Raw genomic sequence first — 19,456 nt, 5'->3', positions numbered from 1 at the left:
CGCTCCTGCTCTCAACAGACCCCCAAAACAGAAGAAGTACTACTGTTGCAAGCCCCATGTCTATACAGTGGATGTGGCACACACCCAGTGGCAGGATGAAATTCTGCATGCTGATTCACTGTTGCAGCTCATTTGGGTCTCTTAACGGAACTGATCTGTTGATAATTTGACATGTACGTCCCCTGCTGTAACACTTTAAAAAGTTTCCTGGAAAAAAAAACTCTATAACAACCTGGACAGGAAGCCACCCAATAGGAAAAATACAAGATGGGAACGGGTGGGGTAAACTGGAGTGAGTAGATTATTTACTAGTAAATCGAGATGCTTTTGTTTAAAAAAGAAAAGAAAAGACAAGAAAATGGTGAGCGGTAACAAATACCTGGGTGGTCTACCTACACCTAACTGAAGTTTATGTTGAAGAAACACTGCGTTACTTTCATCTTCTCTGCGTGTCCTTGTATGCACGGCTGATTATACGTTAAAGAACTCTCAGTCACACAGGATGTGACTGATTTGGGTCAAACAAATGACTAATAAATTATGTGTGTCTGCGCGTGTGCGTTTGTGTGTATGTGTGTGTGTGAGAGAGATGCTTTTGCATTTGCCCTTAGCTGCATATATCTCAGTTCTCGTGTAACTTTGGAAGTGGATGGTCACGATATTAAGCGGCATGTGACACATACACAAATTTGCTGCCAGCAGCATGCAGATGGCCAGCTTAATCCAAAAAGCAGCTAAACAACCAGAAAGACACTGTTGTCAGTCAGCATTAGAATTTATTTCCTGTTAATATAAAAGACTATTCAGACTTTGTAATGCTTTACTCGCACAATATACTATTGTCTGGTTGATTTTCTTATCCAAGTGTCTCACCGGTAAGGTGTATACCATTATAACATTGGGGAAACTGTTATGCTACAGGGAGAGGAAACATTTCCTTTTATTGAGGACAGTTTATGTCCAGGAAAGCGCAGATAGAGATTAGAATAAAAATTGATTACATATCATGTAAGACCTCCTTTCGAATCATTTCATCATGTAGATGAAAGATAAAAGGAGCTGGCCGAGGTGGTTCGAGGATCTGATGGGGATACCTTCTAGGCGCCTCCTGGGCATGGTGTTGCTGGGATGTCCTACTAAGAGGAGGCCCTGGGGCAGACCCAGGACATGCTGGAGAGTTTATCTCTCAGCTGGCCTCGGCGTTCCCTTGGATGAGCTGGAGGAGGTGGCTGGGGTGAGGGAGGTCTGAGCTTGTCTGTTTACACTGCTGCCCCCACAGCCCTTCTCCATATGAGTGCAGATGGATGTTGCACATTTAATACTGCCCACATATCAAAAATAGAAGTGGGCAATATGGTTATGGACTAAATATGTAATTTTATTTTTTGATATTTTTACATCTTGATATCAGTGGCAATAAATTCTATTAATTTGTGAATTGCAGCCAACCAGCGGTAACAAAGCCTATAGCTTTGTTTCTGTATTTCACACAGAACTATAACCCGTGAATCCTGATTGATCGTGGGCCAGATGAGCCACTAGTCATTAAAGTTCTAATTATTTTACATTGTAATCTCTATTTCAAGTACAATTCATATTAAGCAATGTTCATATGACCAACAAATTGACTTTTTATGTCCTTAATTAATATTAGCCTGTGACTGGATACTTTTCACACACCCTGAAAGGCTCATGCTTTGCACAGCGAAAGATGATTAACTTGTTGACCTGTTAAGGACATAAGGTTGTGTGTTTTATTATCTTTGAGAATGTACACATATTACCAAGGAGTACCTAATATAAGTGCGCTAATTGCATTTAAAAGCTCTGTGCCAGATGTTGACACTGTTAATGAGAGCAAAAGAGTGTCTGTTCTAAATACGGGTGGGGGGGTGGGGGGGGTGCTTCAACTGCAGTCAGATTATTAAGTACAAGCCTCTCAGAGATGTACTTTTGCTTTTTGGGTAGGAACTGTGGGCGTTTGGCACTAAAAGCAATGCTCATAGATGTGAAGTGCAGTGATTTGCAGATGCACTGCTTTTAATCTGATGTTACTGGCAATGCTCGCATCTAGAAAAGGTGTTTTTTCTTGGGGGGGGGTTGTACAGACCTAACAAATTACATGTGCCTGGCAGACTTCTCTAGTGATAAAGTTTTGAAATTTGTGTGTCTGCAGGTCCATCATGACAGACTTGTACTACCTCAGCCAGGCAGATGGAATTGGTGAATGGAGAATGAAGGAGGCTAAAGACCTGTCGGATCTGGTCCAAAACAGAATCACCTATCTACAGGTATCCACAGACACACCAGCTGCTGAGCCAACTGGACTGTACCATTTCACACACAAACATACACAAAGGTGTCGGAGACATAACTATGCTGTGAGCATCGATGCAAATATTTTCTTCACACAAATAAATGCGCATATGCATACACCAGAAATATCTTTCGCACTTGCTCGTCTGATTTGCACCGTCCATATCTGTCAACATCAGTTTGCACAGCTAGCAGGTGAGTGGTACGATAGCAGACGGTTTCAGCAGTTACATTTGACAAGCTGAAAACTTGTTGTTTGTCAGCAGTTTAGTGTCACCTACGCACATGCGGCAAAGCACAGAAACGCAAAGTGACAGATCAGCACATGTGGATATGCGAAAATGTAAAGAAATCTCAATGCACTACAATAACAGACACAAATGCACACACTCACACTCACCAAGAGTCACAGAGATGCACATACACTTACAGGCCAGTGCATGCACAACTCAAGACCCGGGACGCATTCACTCGCTTCAGCTGCCCTGCTCCCCTTCTCCAGCTCTGGTGCTGCAGGGTTCCCGGGCGGGGCGTTGTGGTGCGGCACCATGCCCTGCAGCATTAATGAGCCGGTGTGTTTGACGAAGAGGACCCAGTCAGTCTGGCTGGGTGGAGACAGCACCACTAACAGCTGCTGTCACCACCGCTGAGGGATCACACCGCTCTACCAGCTGCCATCACTAATTCATCACACACGCATACACACATTCGTGTACAGATGGATTCATCCGCACCTATGCGGGCAACTGGCGCACATTCACACAACCTCAGCTTTACATATGCACATGCTCATACCCGAAGAGTGTGTGCACGTGAGTTTGTGCGTGTGTCTCTTTCAACATCCCTTATGCATACTCACACATATATACATACTCACACAGACGGACTCCTCCCTCCTGTCCTCCTGTCTCTGCCACTCGCACCAGCCTCTCCTTTCATTCCCGGTTTAACTAACTCCATTTCTCCGTCTGCTCCATCTGTCCACTCGCAACATCGAGGCTCACTTCTTCAGATGGCGCTCTGTTGGACAAGCCTTTCATCTATTTTTGCACTATGAGCCTTTGCGTAGTGGTGTTAAAAGCTAATGAACAAAATCATGTTTTTGATCTTTGGTGCTTTTGCACACCATTTCTTAGAGACCACTTATCACTATAAATCTGTCCAGTGCTTGGCATGGCGTGCTTGTGTGCGAAAGGGTGTGCTTATAATCACAATCACCCTAGCCAGCTCTACAAAGCTTTATTGCATCTTTCAGCTGATTTGTTTTGCTTTTATTTGTGCAATTTTGGCCCCAGCAGGCAGCTGTTTTGATTCAAAGAGCTACTGTACAAGCTCAGTAAAAACTGGAGCTTTGGCAGCTCTGTGGTTGTGTTCACCTGTTACAGCTTTAAGATAGTTGTCCAGATAGATTTGATCATCTATGCCCCTCAGTGCCAGAGATCCAATCAGAGTAATGCTTACTAATCACTTGGAGTAAGGCATAAATCAAGTGCTCATGTCAATGCCAAAGAAGGAAAGCAGATCGTGTACCTGTTAATAACACATCTAGAGACATGAAGAGTGCGAGCATTCATCCTATCTCACATTGTTAACGCTGAAGAATCAAAAGACAGTCTTGATCTATGATTGAATGTTGTTTTCTATGGTGTTAGCTTTTGTCTGTTGTGCTTACATGTACCCTTGTGTGTAGGTATAGAGTTTAAATCCCATAAACAAAAAGGAGACTTCTCGTGTAACCAGAAAAACAATTCAATAGAAAACCAATTGCAGAATGCAAAACATTTTGCCATTGCTTCCAACAAAGAAAATCTATCAGGAAAAACAAAATATGAAATGATTTCATAAAATGATCCATGAATGGATAAAGGAAACGACACATGCTAAAACCTTTTAAAAAGTTCTTCCTGCATCGGATTTTCTAATAATGATATTAGATTTAGTTTTTTTTCTGAAGGTGAAGCTCGTGCAGCCATTGTAGATGTTCATGCTAATTAACCAGTCCCTCTAAATGACACGCTATTGCACCTTCATGTGTAAAATATGTCACAGCCTGTCAGCAAGAGGTGTTTTTCCTAAAAAGGCATCCGTGAGGAAAATGCAGAAGCTTTAATGAGCTGAATATATTACGCAGTTTATTGCTGAAACATCAACATATTATTGTAAGTCTCCTGCCAGCAAAGCGCAGCAACACCGATTTTACTTCAAATGTGCTGGAGTCTTACTTTAGAGGGGGTCTATTATGCTCATTTACAGCGTCGTATATTCTACTTTTGGACTAGACTAGAGTGACTTCACACGATTCACAGTTCAAACTAATACTGATATATAACTGCTCATCTTACAGTGCTCTGTTTGAAATGAGCTGTTTTCACTCTTTTCTCTTTCCCTTTAAGTTCTGGGCCTTACTCTACGATGCTTGTTCAAGGATATCTTTCCATTATCTGCATTCGTTTACTCTAACATTGTCGATCTGTTTAAATGATCACACAAAGGTTGTTATCTACTAAGTTAACTTGCATTCACACAAAAGGGCTGGTGTTGGCAGCATCTGACGAATCTTAAAGTGGCGTCTTCTTCCATGAAAATGATCACTATGAGCCCCTACAACAGAAACATTATCAAATGTATAGAGAACTTAGAAAATGCAACTTTAAAATGAAACACTGTTGAAAAAAGGACACATATTGATCGTTAGATATTAATTTTAGCGCATAAAACATTTTAATTCCAGTTGATTGTTTTATCACAGATTGTGTTCTAAGTGCTGCTATTTATTTTCTAAGGTGACAGCTGCACCTTAAAACTCTGAAACTTTAAACAGGATCCATTTAAACATTAAAGTTTACTAACTAATAAACAAGAAGTTGAAATCGCCTCAATTTGATTCGGATCGAAGAGAAATTAATTTTGTCCCAGCCGGTTTGAAACTGAAACTCAGAACATAACCTGCTCCTACTGTTCAGGCACAGACGTCTGAGGGATCTTCCAGGAGTTGTGATGCTATTTTCTGGAGAACTGATTTATCAGTAGGTAGTGATTTTATACCTGTTGATCTCTAAACTGGATCTTAACCTGCTCCAGCACAGGTTAGGTTCACAGCATAAGTTACCATGGTGATTTAGAGATGTTACCTGGATAAGCCAAAATCCTGCTTTGTAGTGTAGGCCTCTCATTGGTTGCCTGTTGTAAACAGAACATTCACAGCCAGAGGAATGTGCCTGAGATGACAGTATTAAGCATGCCCCCTCTCAATGACATCACTCAGATCCAAGAGGAGAAAAATTGCTTGAAATCAAACATTTAGAACAGTCTTAAGTCTTGGTTTTTATTCATACGTGCACTGATCTCATGTTTTTTTTATATCTAATATAATCATCCAGTGTGGTAACATAAATGCGTATGACAAAAATAGGAAAACACAATAGGAGCCCTTTGAACAACTTGTCACGATTGAATTTCAGCATCACAGTGGATAATTACCTAAGCTCGGCATACTTCTGTCTCAGATTCAGTGGTCCTCAGCCATAGTCCCTAAATAAACAATATCTCCGTGGTCTCTCTAGTGCGAATCGCTCTGCAGCTGATGCTGTCTTTCACACTCAAAAAAAGAACAATTTAAACAGCCACTTAACCTACAGTACAAAGCACTACTCGAAGGCTGCCTTTGTGCATGCATCGGCCGTCATTATCCTTGAACCACGTCTCTTAAGCGCTGCAGTCATTCCTGCTACACCATTACCGCCCTGGCATCCAACGGTGGCCTCCACGCCGCGAGATTCATTCTACAGAATGATCTCATGCACGTACTGCGACTCGGGGGCCAGGTTTGACACTGAAAACAAGCTCAGGATGCCACTGTAGATTATTAGTTCAGTAAGTTAGCCTACACCTATGGGGGTAGTAGCGGCAGCCTGTAACTCGAAGGGAAATACCTGTGTGGCTTGTTCTGTCACCTCTATGGCTGCTGTAGTCTGTTCATGTTATTGAGCAGCAGCGATGGTAATCAGTTTTCTTCACATAAAGGATCCTCCCTTCTTTCCTTTTTTTCCTTTTCCTTTTTTTTTATTGCCTCTTGTCCTCTTTTTACATTCATCACCACGTTTTTTTTATTTTTATTCTTTCATCCCTTTTCCTCGCCGCTTCCCTCTCCTTCCCTCCTCCTCCACCCTCTCTTCCTTTTCCTCTCCTGCTAGTGTATGATAGGCAGCGTTAGCCGGTGGGTGCCGGGCGGCCTGATTACTGTGAACCATCCACAGCTGCAGCAGCCTAATGAGGAAAACACTCCCATCAGCCTGTAATTGCTGTTTAGGAAGCTGGTTGGCATGAGCGTTGTGGAGTCGCTCAGACCGGCTGCTGAGCGAATCGCTACCCGCCCGGCAACTCATCGACAGCACAGCATGTGTCACTCTCTTCTGGTTTCCAATTTTTTTATTTATTTTTTTTAATGTTAAAAAAAAGAGAGAAATCCTTGTTTCTTTCCCCAGCGCCTCTCATTTGGTATTCTCCCCCTCAGACTTTGTATGATATTGAAGCTAATGTTCAAGAAGAGGAATGAGACTGAAGTAGTGGGGAAGATGGGGGATTAGAGGGAGTGGAAAAGGGAACAAGCAGGAGGGAAGTTGCAAGAAATAAAGCGGTATAGAGTGGTAAAAGGAGTGATTGTAAAGGTGAAACATTGAGAATGCAGCAAAAGAAAGGGGCTGTGAACCGTGAAGGCATGAGCGAAAGTAAATGATGAGGCTTTCAATAGTCTACATTTTTACTTACTGTCAACAAATCACAGGAAAAGAGCTCATCTGACAGTTTGTCATCTTTATAGGCTCAGTAATTTCTTGAAACAGGTGGTAAACTGCAGTTTAATTGTCATCAAGTGTTATATATTTATACATGGTATATAATACTGGGAGCTATACTTTGGTTAATGTTGATATGCACTAGTAAATATGTATGAAACTGAAAATGTTCTACAGTCACTATTTTTACTATAATGAAGACAACAGTTTCACACATTTTTAGGGCCATAATTTGTTGGATTAAGGTTTTGGTAGTAATCAATATGTGATTGAAGTAGATATACTTAAAGAGATTTAACGAAAAGGTTTTGGATGAATTTTGGGGGGAATTATAGCCATTTTTGTGCACAGTCCTCTATTGTCAGATGCTCAAAATTAGTTGAACAGACTATTATCATCTAAAATATAAGGATTGTTTTTAATTACTAAGATGAAAGTCTTTCCCATCAGTGGCTGCTTGTAGTCTAGAATTCATAGACATCTTCAAATGCTCTTTTTTTTTTATCCCTTGAAATGCTCTTCCAGGCCTTTATCAAAGCCACCTTTAGTTGCTATTTCTGTAGGCCTCTCTACATTCGTTTTTGTAACTAATGACTGAAAGGATGCTATGCTGGGTTGAGATCATGCAACTGACTTGGCCATTAAAGAATATTTTAATTTTCGTTAAAACTGAGCAGAGAGTACATCTGTACATTTCACAATTCATCCCACTGTTTCTACCAGCATTCACATCATAAATAAAACACCAGTGACCCAGATCCACTGCCAACCACACATGCCTATTCCATAACACTGCCTCCCTCATGTCTGACAGATACAGTAGTAAAGAGGGAGGCCTCGCCTGGCCATGAAACTGTTCTTCGGGGAATAATCCTATTAATTTAATAATAATAATAATGGATTGCATTTATATAGCGCTTTTCTGGACCCTCAAAGCGCTTTACAATACCATTATTCATTCACTCTCACATTCATACACTGGTGTCTATATAAAAATAGTACCACATAGTACTGACTCACACATATGGTTTTTACATTCTGGACATTTGTTTACACTAGTGGCCACTGCACAACTACACTGCGTGGTCATCTAATCGAATCACTTTATCACAAGTCACTTAAATAAATCACTTTTAAGCATATTTGCACTGCACAAGACACTTACACATGTGGATTGCACAACCCTGGACATTATATTTCTTCATTACCATTTAGTACTTGCACAGCTGCTGTTATTGTTCTATGTTTCTTCATATATTCTTATATATTTCTATATTGTGTATTTGTGTATTGTGCATTTTGTTGCACAGTTATCTTATTTTTAACTTTAATTTTTATATTTTATTTTATTCCTTCCTAGTTAAATTTACCCTTCATTTTAATTTTCATATTTATTTCCTATCCTATTCATAGTCTTTTTTTTCTTTAGGTCGCAAACAGTTGTCTAAGCATTTCACTGCATATCGTACTGTGTATGACTGTGTATGTGACATAGAATTTGAATTTGAAAAATCACTATAATTCTTAAACACTGTAACACTGTAGAAGTAAAGAAGTATAGAATGTATATCCTTTAACAATAGAAGGTATGAGACTAAAAAGGAGAGGGGGAGGAGGCAAAATTAATTTAAAAAGTAGAGAAAAATAGCATGTACAGCAGGAAAGGCAACCTGGGAGTAAGCAGGCATTGTGAAATTAGAGTGGTGTATTAGATAGGAAAAGGACACAAAACAATATCAGCTATTTGATATTAAAAGTCACAGAGTAGGTCTTTGAGAGATACAAGGTGGAGGTCAAGCAATAAAAAATGTTGAACCACTCTTTCCTTCTCCCAGAACCCCCCAGACTGCAGTAAGGCGAGAAAGCTGGTGTGTAACATCAATAAGGGCTGTGGTTACGGCTGCCAGCTCCACCATGTCGTCTACTGCTTCATGATCGCTTATGGCACCCAGCGCACGCTCATTCTGGAGTCTCACAACTGGCGCTATGCTCCCGGCGGCTGGGAAACAGTCTTTCTGCCCGTCAGTAACACCTGCACTGACCGCTCTGGGGCCACCACTGGACACTGGTCAGGTGAGTACACACAAAATTAACAGCACAACAATGAATTACAGACAGTGAAAGCCTCAGAGATGCCAGTTGTGACTAGTTGCACGCTGATTTCTGGACGATCCCACCTAAAACAGGCTTTGCCAGACCTTTTCTTTCATGCTGTTACAGCGAAAGCAAAGTGTGAATTCCCTGGCTAAGCATTACTATGCAATTCTTGTTAAAACGTTTTGGCAGCCAGTGTAGCAGCACGTTAATGTTCATAGATTTTATAGCCAAAAAGGAAAAAATCATTTTCTGTATGCACCTCACTCCTCTGACCTACAGTAATTTTATATGTGCAAAAGTCTCTGATAGAGCCTAGAGGCTGATACTGAAGGGAAAATTCTGATTCACAATTTCCTGCACATCCTGTAGGTTTCATCACAGACCGAGCATAAATAAACTGCATCAATTAGAGCTAATTTATGGAATCCTAGGTTAAGAGGACTGTTCTCATTTTTCTGTTGTAGCCCCAGGCTGTGGCAGAGACTGACTGAAGGGTCTTATATTCCCATACAGCTTCACTATTGCATCATTTTCCTGTCAAAAATCTATTCATATCTTCCAGATACATCAACCTAGAAACTGGCGACCTCTGGTCACACAAGAAAAATGCGTATTCCTTGTTTGGCTTGCAAGTGGTTGCTGGAGGTTGATCAGTCAATGACTCCCCCATAACCACAAGTTGCTATGGAAAAAACTGTATTATCCAACTGACTGGCAAGTGGGTGCAGATGGCTGATAGTCAGTAAGGGGTGCTGCACAAAAATCCCCTTTGTGATTATTTTTGCAAAAAGAATTAGTTGACCGTAGTTTGCATGGAAGATGCAAATTGACTTGTCTGCAAACCCTTGCCGCCTGTTTTTTTTTTATTTATTTATTTATTTTTTTATTAATAGTAAAGCTGAAATGTGCAAACAAACCAGAAAATTGTTGAAAATTAGCAGTAGCTATAAACCTATGTGCGGTACATCAGTTTCATGTCTTGCACTTGAACTATGTTAAACTGCACTGTCCCTTTTAAATAAATAAATAAATTCAAAAGAAAATTTTCTTTCACACTAAGCCTTAGCAGCCATTTCCAGAGAAGTTGGCATCTTCCATGCAAACAACAAGAAACCATGACAATATGCTAAGCAACCAAAGCGGTCTCAAGAGGGTTTTTGGTGCAGCACCCTCTTCAACCTCCAGAAACCACTTGCCGACCAGTTAGGAAATATATATTCCCTTAGCGACCAGTGGCTGATATGTGCTGACTGGTGCTAGGGCTGTGTGCCTGGGGGACCTGAAATAGCACATATTCCAGGTGAGCTCTGTCCACAGTACATGTGGAAGGATATTGGCTGACTGCCATAGTTGGCTCATCTTGAATTTGTGGCCTGCCTGAACTAATTTTATGCTTGATTTTTTTTTTATATTTTGAAGACATTTTAAGTATATGCCAGGGGACACTTAAAGGGAATATAAATATTCATGCAGGTTTGGAGCATAGCTTTAAACCCGAGTCTCTTATTTCATATTTCACATTTGTATTTTTCGCAACAGTAGAAATGCCCATACCAGCACAGCTTTAGGCATTTGCCAAAGGAATAGTCTGGCAGCAAAACCAGTGTCATACTCATCACCTTCAGATTTACATACAGACAATGCTAGTATGGCTGTTGATTCATGGTGTTGTTATTTTTGCGTGACATTAGAATTCTGCACACTTCCAGTTCATTGTGAACACGGTTGAAGCAAAAGTTAGTTCGTATGTACAGCTGATACCAGAATACCTTAGGCCAAAGCTTGATGGGGCTGTTGGGAGGAAAAAGTTCTCCCTACTAATGCACAGGCAGCAGAATCATTTATAAATGAATTCAACCGTTTTATAAAGTGCAATTTTAATATGACTGAGTCCCACAGTATATGTTTGTTTTTCCACTTCTAAGCTGACATTACCGGAGCATATGTAAAGGGAGCTCAGTTATGACTTAGAAGTGTTACTATGAGACTGTACCTGCCTCCCTCTTTATCACGTTATCTTCCACTGCCTCCTCGTTCTCGTCGCCATGTCCTTTCAGCTCTTCATTTTTCTCCTATCGCATTATTTTACTTGTGCTCTCCTGGGCTCTCCCTTCTTATCTCCTGCTCTCCCCCTGCCTTCCCTCTCTTATTCTCCTGCCTTTCATGTGTCCTTTTCCACTTTTTAATGTATTTCGTAGGAGTTTGTCTTGCAAACAGTCTCCTATAGATCCATATATGCCATCTGGCAGCTCACATCAGCAGGCAGCTCCCTCCAAATGTCACTACCCTCCTTAGGCCTTTTAGCATTCTGAATTGTTGTCCTTATAAAAGCCTGCAATTTGCAGAGGCAGTAGTTTCTGATAATCAAGCCAGCTAACTAGCTGGGCATAGCTAATGTAATCCTGTTGGGTACTTGGCTACGCCTGTGGTCATGCCTGTTTTGTTAACAGTGCAAGCAAGTACTTTCCTTGGGGCACTAGACCACAAAGGGATGCTAAAGCCTTGGATTAATAAGTAGATATACATTGAATATCTCGCTAATTAAGTGAAGTGTTTGCCCATGCCAGTGCAATTACAGTGTTTAATGTAGTGAATACTGATCTCTTCAGAACTTGTAGTAGTGCCAATACAAGCTGAATTCCCAGATGGTAGTGAGCGCTCCCTTTTGAGGACACTTTATTTTCTACTTTTGTTTCTCTCAAATTCTCCTCTTCAAAATGTTCTTTATCATTTGGTTGTGAATGTCACCACTTGTTTGTGTTTACATTCATGTAGAAACATGCTTTGGGTTGTCCTGTACTGAGTTATGCCTTTGTATTGTTTCTGTTTATGTGGTAAAATTGACTTTTCTGGTATATTGTGTAACAGCCCTTCACAATTCCAATTTCCTTATATATCTATACATGGTTCTCCCACTTTCTGTTAAGTGTTTTCCCCCAGGACGTGAGACATTTATAGACCTAGAGAGGATCCATGGTTTATGCGTATGTGACAGGGTGTTTCTATCAGGAAAATATAATAATGGCGGGAAACATCAAAGATAGCAACGAAGTCATTATGGGACCCGCTGATTTTCTTTCCGCAAATGGGAAACAAAAAACAAAACATTACAAGACGATCCACCCTGAAATAATCAGGACATACAGGGTTGCCTTCTATGGTTTGCTCTACAGCTGAAAAAAAAAACGATAGAAAAACATAGCTGTATGCCATTGTGATTCTACCCAAATTTTGCTTTTGACACCAAGAAATGTGCCTTTCAATAGGAAGTATGGCTAAAAAATATAAAATAGGGCTGTGCGATATGACTAAAATCTCATATACTAATATAAGACATCTATCGTTCTGATAACGATATAAATCACAAAAATTTTACATTTTCTGAAAATTCAGTGAATCTCAGGCAGCTCGACTTGCGTGAAGTGTTTTAATTGATGCATGAAACGATACATTTTTAGACATAAGTTGTAACAGCCGCCGTTTTCGTTGTGAGTATTTATTACACGGCGTGCTGCGGGGAACAGCCTGTTCTAACGTTTGAGTCTAAGGTTTATTTTTTGGCACCTGACGGCTCTTTTTTTCTTCTCATCCATAAACACTGTATACTCTTTCACGTGATTCAGTTTATTTTGAAAGGTCTCAACAGGATCTTGAGCTTTATTCTGAAAGGTTTATGTGGAAAATAAACAAGCGGACACGCAATGGTTTTACTGTCGTTGTTGCTAACGACAACGCATAAAAAACAGGCGCTTGTCTGTCCATAGTGTGGTTATATTAAATATAAGAGAAAGAGAGAACTTTAAGAAATTAATATAGCCACTACAGTGACCATTAAAACGATGAAAAAATATTGCCGTAAACAGTTTATTTTGCGACACCACGAAACAAACGATAGCGTAAAATGAAACAATAGATGTTTTTTTTATTTATATAATGATATCGAACAGCCCTAATATAAAATATAACAATTTTTAAGGATTGGGATAGTGATCAATATACAGTATTAGTATTTTCTAGTCTCTTTTCTCTGTTGGTTTTGGACTCATCCAAGTGACTTCTTCAGACTGAAGAGGTCACTTGGATGAGTGACGAAACGTTTCTCCCACTGAAAATGCTACATCCAGATGAACAGAATCAACTTTTGGACAGTTAATATAAACATAATTTATACTGCCATTCTTAAACACTTACACTTTGCAAGAAATGGCAAAAAATAATGCATTTCCATATCTACCCCTGCTGACTGTTTATTCCACTCGTTCATGTTGCTCTTCTGCCACAACTTTTGTTTTCAGTGGACAGCTGGAGAGCTTAACACCGTCACTCATCTGGTATAACAGACTAAAGTCTCGACACAAAAAGAGGAAACCAGGCTTCTTTTGGAACAATGGTTTGTTGATCAAAGAGCTAATTTGCCAAAGAGAGAATATTCCTTTGAGGTTCTTTGTAGAGATATTACTGCCTTATGTGCGAGTCTGAGAGCAGCAGGAGAAACATAATGTTCCCTGCCATGGATAGACTGGAACAAGAGATCTCCAAGTTCATAAACTAAGTCTCAAATGTATTATGAATGGAGAGGCTCCATATTTGAGTCTGGATGGTGTCACTCACAGCTCAACAGTTTCTTAGCCATGTTAATCTCATAAAATATTCATTAGGCTCGGCATACATCAGCGACTTAAGTTTAGGAATTCTGTGTCAGTGCAGACCCATATGCTCTAAGTGATGATGCATACAGGAAATGAATGTAGGGGTTTTGGAGTTGAGATACAATTTAGAGTAGCTTTGTGATCTAATTAAGTAGCTGTGGGAGGAAGACATACTGCATATCTGTACATTTGTGCCAAGAAGTGAAGGCCTCGAAATTTGCCCATTCCCCCTTATGTGAATCGTGCCAATTCTGTTATATAAGCAAAGACAGACTTGGGAATATTTTTTCTTTTCAATATTTAATGCTTGCAACCAATTTATATTCAGTTCATGCTCCTGCATGCACACACACACAAATTGAAGCCTCTGTTGCTGCCCTTGTTTTTAACATGTTTTTTATGTACCCTTTCTGTGAAAGGCCATTTTTAATGACTCATTATGCCATTTATCTTGAAGTGTGCTATGGAGGCAGCGTTTGCAGCTGTACTAGGGGCTGTCTGTGGCAGTTACAAAAGCCACTTAAGTTTGACAGAACACAGGCCTCAAACTTGTTTTTACCTAAATCCAGGGTTTACGCGCAAACTCTGCTCAGGCTTTACGACTGAAAGAGAGTGGAGGTTGTGTCTGCCAGCCATATCCCTTCTGGTGAGATGAGATTAGCTGGAGCTCTTTGTCTGTGTTTTTGGGTGTGAATACATATTTCCCTTTTTATTTGGGTCTCCATTAGTTATCATTGTCAAACCACCCCTTGTTCCACTGTTCAGAAGCTTCTGTACATGTGCACGCTCATGTGTCCATGTTCCCACTGGCATTTTTGTGACTGGGTGCATCCATGTTTGCATGCTTGTGTGCATTTCCCACTTTTGTTCACACATGCAGGTGTGTGTCATGCACCTGCAAGTGTCTTTGTGTAGAGGCAGTTGGCCTTGAAGGCTAGGGGGAGGTCTGGCAGTGCTCAGGGGCTCTTTATTTCCCAAAGAGGTGACCTTCATAATCAGCCGTGCTCAACCCTTCTGCTCAGGGCTTCTTCCAAGAAGGACTTAGCCTAAAGGTGCCACACCACCAGCCACCCCTTCAACCTCTCTCCCCAAACCCTCAAATCCAAATCTTTGCCTCAGCCCTCTGGCCCTCTACAACCTTGACAGAAAGGAGCTTGACTTGGCCTTTCAGCAAGAAGAGGTGAACAATAGCTGTCAGTCATCAAAGCTGGACACACTACGGTTGAGGATTTGGACTGATAGTGGAACCAGGATAGGAATTAATATAGAAACTATGACACTCTATCATACTGTATATAGAGTGAGCATTTAAGTTGACCAAAAAAAAAGTCTGAAAGGAATGCTGATTGTTTTGTATCTGCATCATTTACATCTTTCATTTGGCTTGAAAAGCTTTTATTTCCAAGAGTTTTTAGAAAAGCTGGTTATAGTCATGTGCACAGAGACTTCCTTCAGTCTCTACTGCTGTTTGCTATTTCAAGTTGCTTTGTTTCACCCGTTATTCTGCAGTGAGCAGCGTTTGGCGCTTTAGACAGATCAGCAAGATTGAGTTTCTCTACCATAACTCTTTGTTTAAGTAACAGCCAGAGCATCACCTGCACACACTTTTCTGTGTTAACATATGGGTAGGGATGGTCTTTAAACCAACTACCCAGTGCTTTCACTGTCAGCCTCACTAATTTAACATGGAATATATAATGAGTGATGGAACCATTGCAGGACAACTAATTATAGCAGAACACGCTGACGTCTGTAAGCATTACAACTGCACTCTTAGAGCTTACCTGACACGTCCATGGCAGGCGCTGCACTGCAAACTCAACAGTTCCTGTAACGATTTCAGATGGAATACTATTGTGTGTCAGTAGAAAAAATGTTATTGTGAAATATTTTTTCCAGGCATATCATATGCATCTGTACCCCCCTCACCTGTTTTTTGTTTGGGGGCCTTCATTTATTTAGCCCTTTTCAGATTTTGAAATCTCAGCATTGCTGCTTGATCAGTCTGTTAAAAGTGATGGTAGTGGGTAGTAACAGGTTGACCACAGTTTACCTTTAGAACTAGCTTAATTCTTCGTGGAAACATTTAGAGGAGATTGATCCATACTGACATGATAGCATCACACTGCTGCACATCCATGATGTGAATCTCCTAAGATGCAGCAGAGACATTTGCAGTTGCAACCTTGGGCATTAGCTTTGGTTATTGTGGTAGTCTGCACTCTGACCTAGTCCTACACGTAAACCCTGGCTAGTAAAAGCCTGTCCAAACTTTTAACAAGAAAGTGAACAGAGTGCACATTCTGACGTGACTTGTTGGAATGAAATAAAAGTGTCATGTGAGACCTAGTTTTTAATTGACTGCCTGTTTTTATTTTAGGCCATATGGTTTTCCTCCAGATTTCATATACTGTTTTCTTACCTTAATTGGTCAGTTTCTCAATCTAACCTCTGTTTGATCCAAAGCCTTTCAAGGGAAATGAATTAATTTGTATTTGCATAGCCCAATGTCACAAATTTTCCACAGAGGGCTTTGCAAATTATTCCGCATTTCTTCTATGCTTTAACCCCTGATTAGAATAATTGGGGAAAAAACTCGCCTGTAAGAGTTTGAACAGTGAGGGAAAAACTCAAGTATTCATTTAATGCTCTTCTTCTTTCTTCCAGTGTAAAGGGAATATCTTTTGGTTTTCAGTTGGTATTCAGGCAACATGCTGGGGGGTTTTTTGCCTTTGAGAAACTGTGACAAAGCCCTTGAAGTTTTAAAGCTGCCTCCTCTGCTCTGATCCATGTAGGTGAGGCCCATGATAAGGACGTCCAAGTTGTGGAGCTGCCCATAGTGGACAGTCTCCACCCTCGCCCTCCATACCTGCCCCTTGCGATCCCCGAGGACCTGGCCCCACGCTTGCAGCGTCTGCACGGCGACCCGTCTGTATGGTGGGTGTCCCAGTTTGTCAAGTACCTGGTGCGTCCTCAGGCGTGGCTTGAGAAGGAGATCCAGCAGACCACTGCCAAGCTGGGCTTCAAACACCCCATAATTGGGTAAATATGTCCAGCTTTCTTGTCTGTATGTGCACGTTACTTTGCCGCTAAGTAATAATGGCTTTTTTTCCCTATAGCATTGCTCTACAGTAAACGAAATGAGAGAAAACAAAGACATAGATGTGAGAGCTGTGGTGGAATACAAACACTGCTTTGGGTGAGGTTAATATGAGGTTAATAGAATAGTATTAAAATTAACTTAATTTGATAATCGTGTTTTGTTTGCTTATTTTTATTTATTTATTTTCTCTTACCTTCACCCTTAGAATGCTTTCGCTTTTTCCATTACCACACCGTCAATACTCAGACATCTTATATTCATGCAAATCAGCCTATTTAAAGAAATGTCATCACTCAGTACCCATCACTGAGTGTTTTTCTAATAGCAGTCGCATGCTATACCGGAGTGTGCCTCATTTTTATTGTAATGGCCCTATTACTAAATCCATGGAGAATACTGATTTGATATTTTGACTTATAAATATAAATAAATGCTAAAGGTGTGTGTGATTTCAGAATCAGTCAAACCTGACAAGAAAGCGGTACCTTTACGACGGTATTAAAAACGAGTGGCCTGGCAGCTTTTCTTTTACCTTCATCAGTTCTTGTTACCTAAAGGTTAAGCCTGGCTATTTTTATTTGTTGTTATGCTGAAGGAAATCATAAAGAAAAATGAATCTATTCCACTAGCATGTGTTGTATGTAGCTTTCCACAATGAAGTTGAGAAATTATGCTCAAGCATCCTTTTTTATTATTGTTATTATTATTTTAGCTATTTAAGATGCTGCATTTCAAAGTTTACTATATGATCATTTGAGTGAAAAATCTTTGCATTTTGGATTTGGTACATGTAGACGAAGGTCTTCTGTGGCTACCTGCTTGTCATGAAATGTTAGCAAACCAAAAAGAGAACTTCTAACATTTAAAAGGGAGTATTCCCATTTAGGTTCAGTTATTCACAATAGGATTGGACGATTGAACGAATATATCGACTATCAACGATAGGTTGAGCCTATCATCGATCGTTTTTATTATTTATTTATTTGCCCATGAGTAAGTTTGCTGATAATGATGGAGCTAATAGAAGCAGTCAACAGGAAAAAAAATAATAGCGCTGTTTTAACAGGACCCTCTTTCATGTGCGAGCAAATGCACCCTCCTCAGAGTGCGCCCAAATGCTTGTTGATGGAGCTGCAGAAGCCGGTGATAGCCTAGCATACTCAGCCGGACACATGCTCATGCAAGTTAGTCGTGTTTGAGTACTCGCTCTATACGTCTGCTCATGTGGCACACAGATCAAAATCCCTGAAATGCCTGTGTCAACACATTTCAGGCAGTTTGTCCAAAGTTTGTTCATTCTGCACTCCAGATGGGTTGAGCGCCTTAAAAATTTACGCTGACAGCCCTAATGTTTTTTGGGGTAAATTAGTTCGTCCATGTTTGGACTTCTGTGTTGTAAACGCGCAAATCAGTCCGTGCATGATTACATTGCACCGCCCATCAAAAAGTCTGCGCATGCACGAACATATCGCCCATCGTCGATTATTGGACTGATGATTGTCGGTTGAAAAATTTGTACATATCGCCCAACCCTAATTCACAATACTGAATACATTACAACTACCTGTTTAATATAAACTATAGTAGCATATGTAACATTTCAGGGGAGCTTACAAACAAAATTTGGGAAAATGTTTTTCAGAAGCATTATAATATTCCACAGTTTCTTCTTGGCATCTCCCAGAGCATTGGAGAGCATTGTATGGTTCATATTTCAAAATGGTCATTAGTTATCTTTTACTAGGCTTTGGTGCAGCCATTTCAGCTCCTCTCTCTACCTTTAAGACTCCTTTCTTTTGATTGGCTGTCCACTGCAAACAGAAGGTTTGAACGTCAAGTGAGTGGGGCTTCTATGCAAACAGTCATGTGACCTTATTGAGGATATCCTCTATCACTGGCATCATTCGAACCCGGGAGAAGAATAAAAGTATTGAGTATCTGGGGCAGTCGGAAGCCTGACTTTTATCTCACAGGGATTACTTTTACATCCACTGACCTCATTAGTTAAAACCTGTTTAATATGACCATCCGCCACTGTAACAGTACATATACAACAGAAAAATTATCGGTCCTCTTAAAATTTAACATTTACGAGGTTACAAATATTTAAATATTACTTTTTAGGAAACTTGGCATCAGCTGTGCGGATGAGAGCATCTTTGCCAAATATGTCATCACCAGGTCTGATTTCAGTCATCGATAATGTGTTGGCTTTTATTCTTAATGCTTAGTGTTGTGCCACCTCCAGAGATTTGGCTCGCAATGCTTGAAAGTGATTTGATACTCCTTATTGTCCAGCACAGCATTGTTAAAAAGCATTCACAAGTATGACGAGATCCGTTCCCACGAGGGCCACTCCTTTGTGGGAACGCTCACAGTACTGTAAGCCACTTTTGACAGCAGCCTTCTAAGAAATGGGTTAGACATGTAGCTGTTTATTTACTTGTTTACTTTTCTCTGTATCCCTGTCAGGCACTCAGTCAACCAACATCCATGTG

General features: G+C 40.4%; 1 protein-coding gene across 2 annotated transcripts in view; it reads left to right on the top strand.

Annotated features, from left to right (window-relative positions):
* The window catches only part of fut8b (fucosyltransferase 8b (alpha (1,6) fucosyltransferase)), a 95,089-nt gene that overhangs the window by 64,428 nt on the left and 11,205 nt on the right, over window positions 1–19,456 (top strand). For both annotated transcript variants that reach the window (XM_084952109.1, XM_084952110.1), the window contains exons 5-7: window positions 2,177–2,291; window positions 8,945–9,182; window positions 16,651–16,897. In XM_084952109.1, coding sequence (XP_084808235.1) covers window positions 2,177–2,291; window positions 8,945–9,182; window positions 16,651–16,897 — 600 coding nt within the window. The remainder of the gene's footprint in view (window positions 1–2,176; window positions 2,292–8,944; window positions 9,183–16,650; window positions 16,898–19,456) is intronic.

The sequence above is a fragment of the Perissodus microlepis genome, chromosome 15 (genome assembly GCF_051167445.1).
Source record: "Perissodus microlepis isolate ML-2025 ecotype Zambia chromosome 15, ASM5116744v1, whole genome shotgun sequence".
Lineage (NCBI taxonomy): Eukaryota > Metazoa > Chordata > Actinopteri > Cichliformes > Cichlidae > Perissodus > Perissodus microlepis.
The sequence above is the reverse complement of the archived record's forward strand: the minus strand, read 5'-3'. Positions and strand labels throughout refer to the sequence as shown.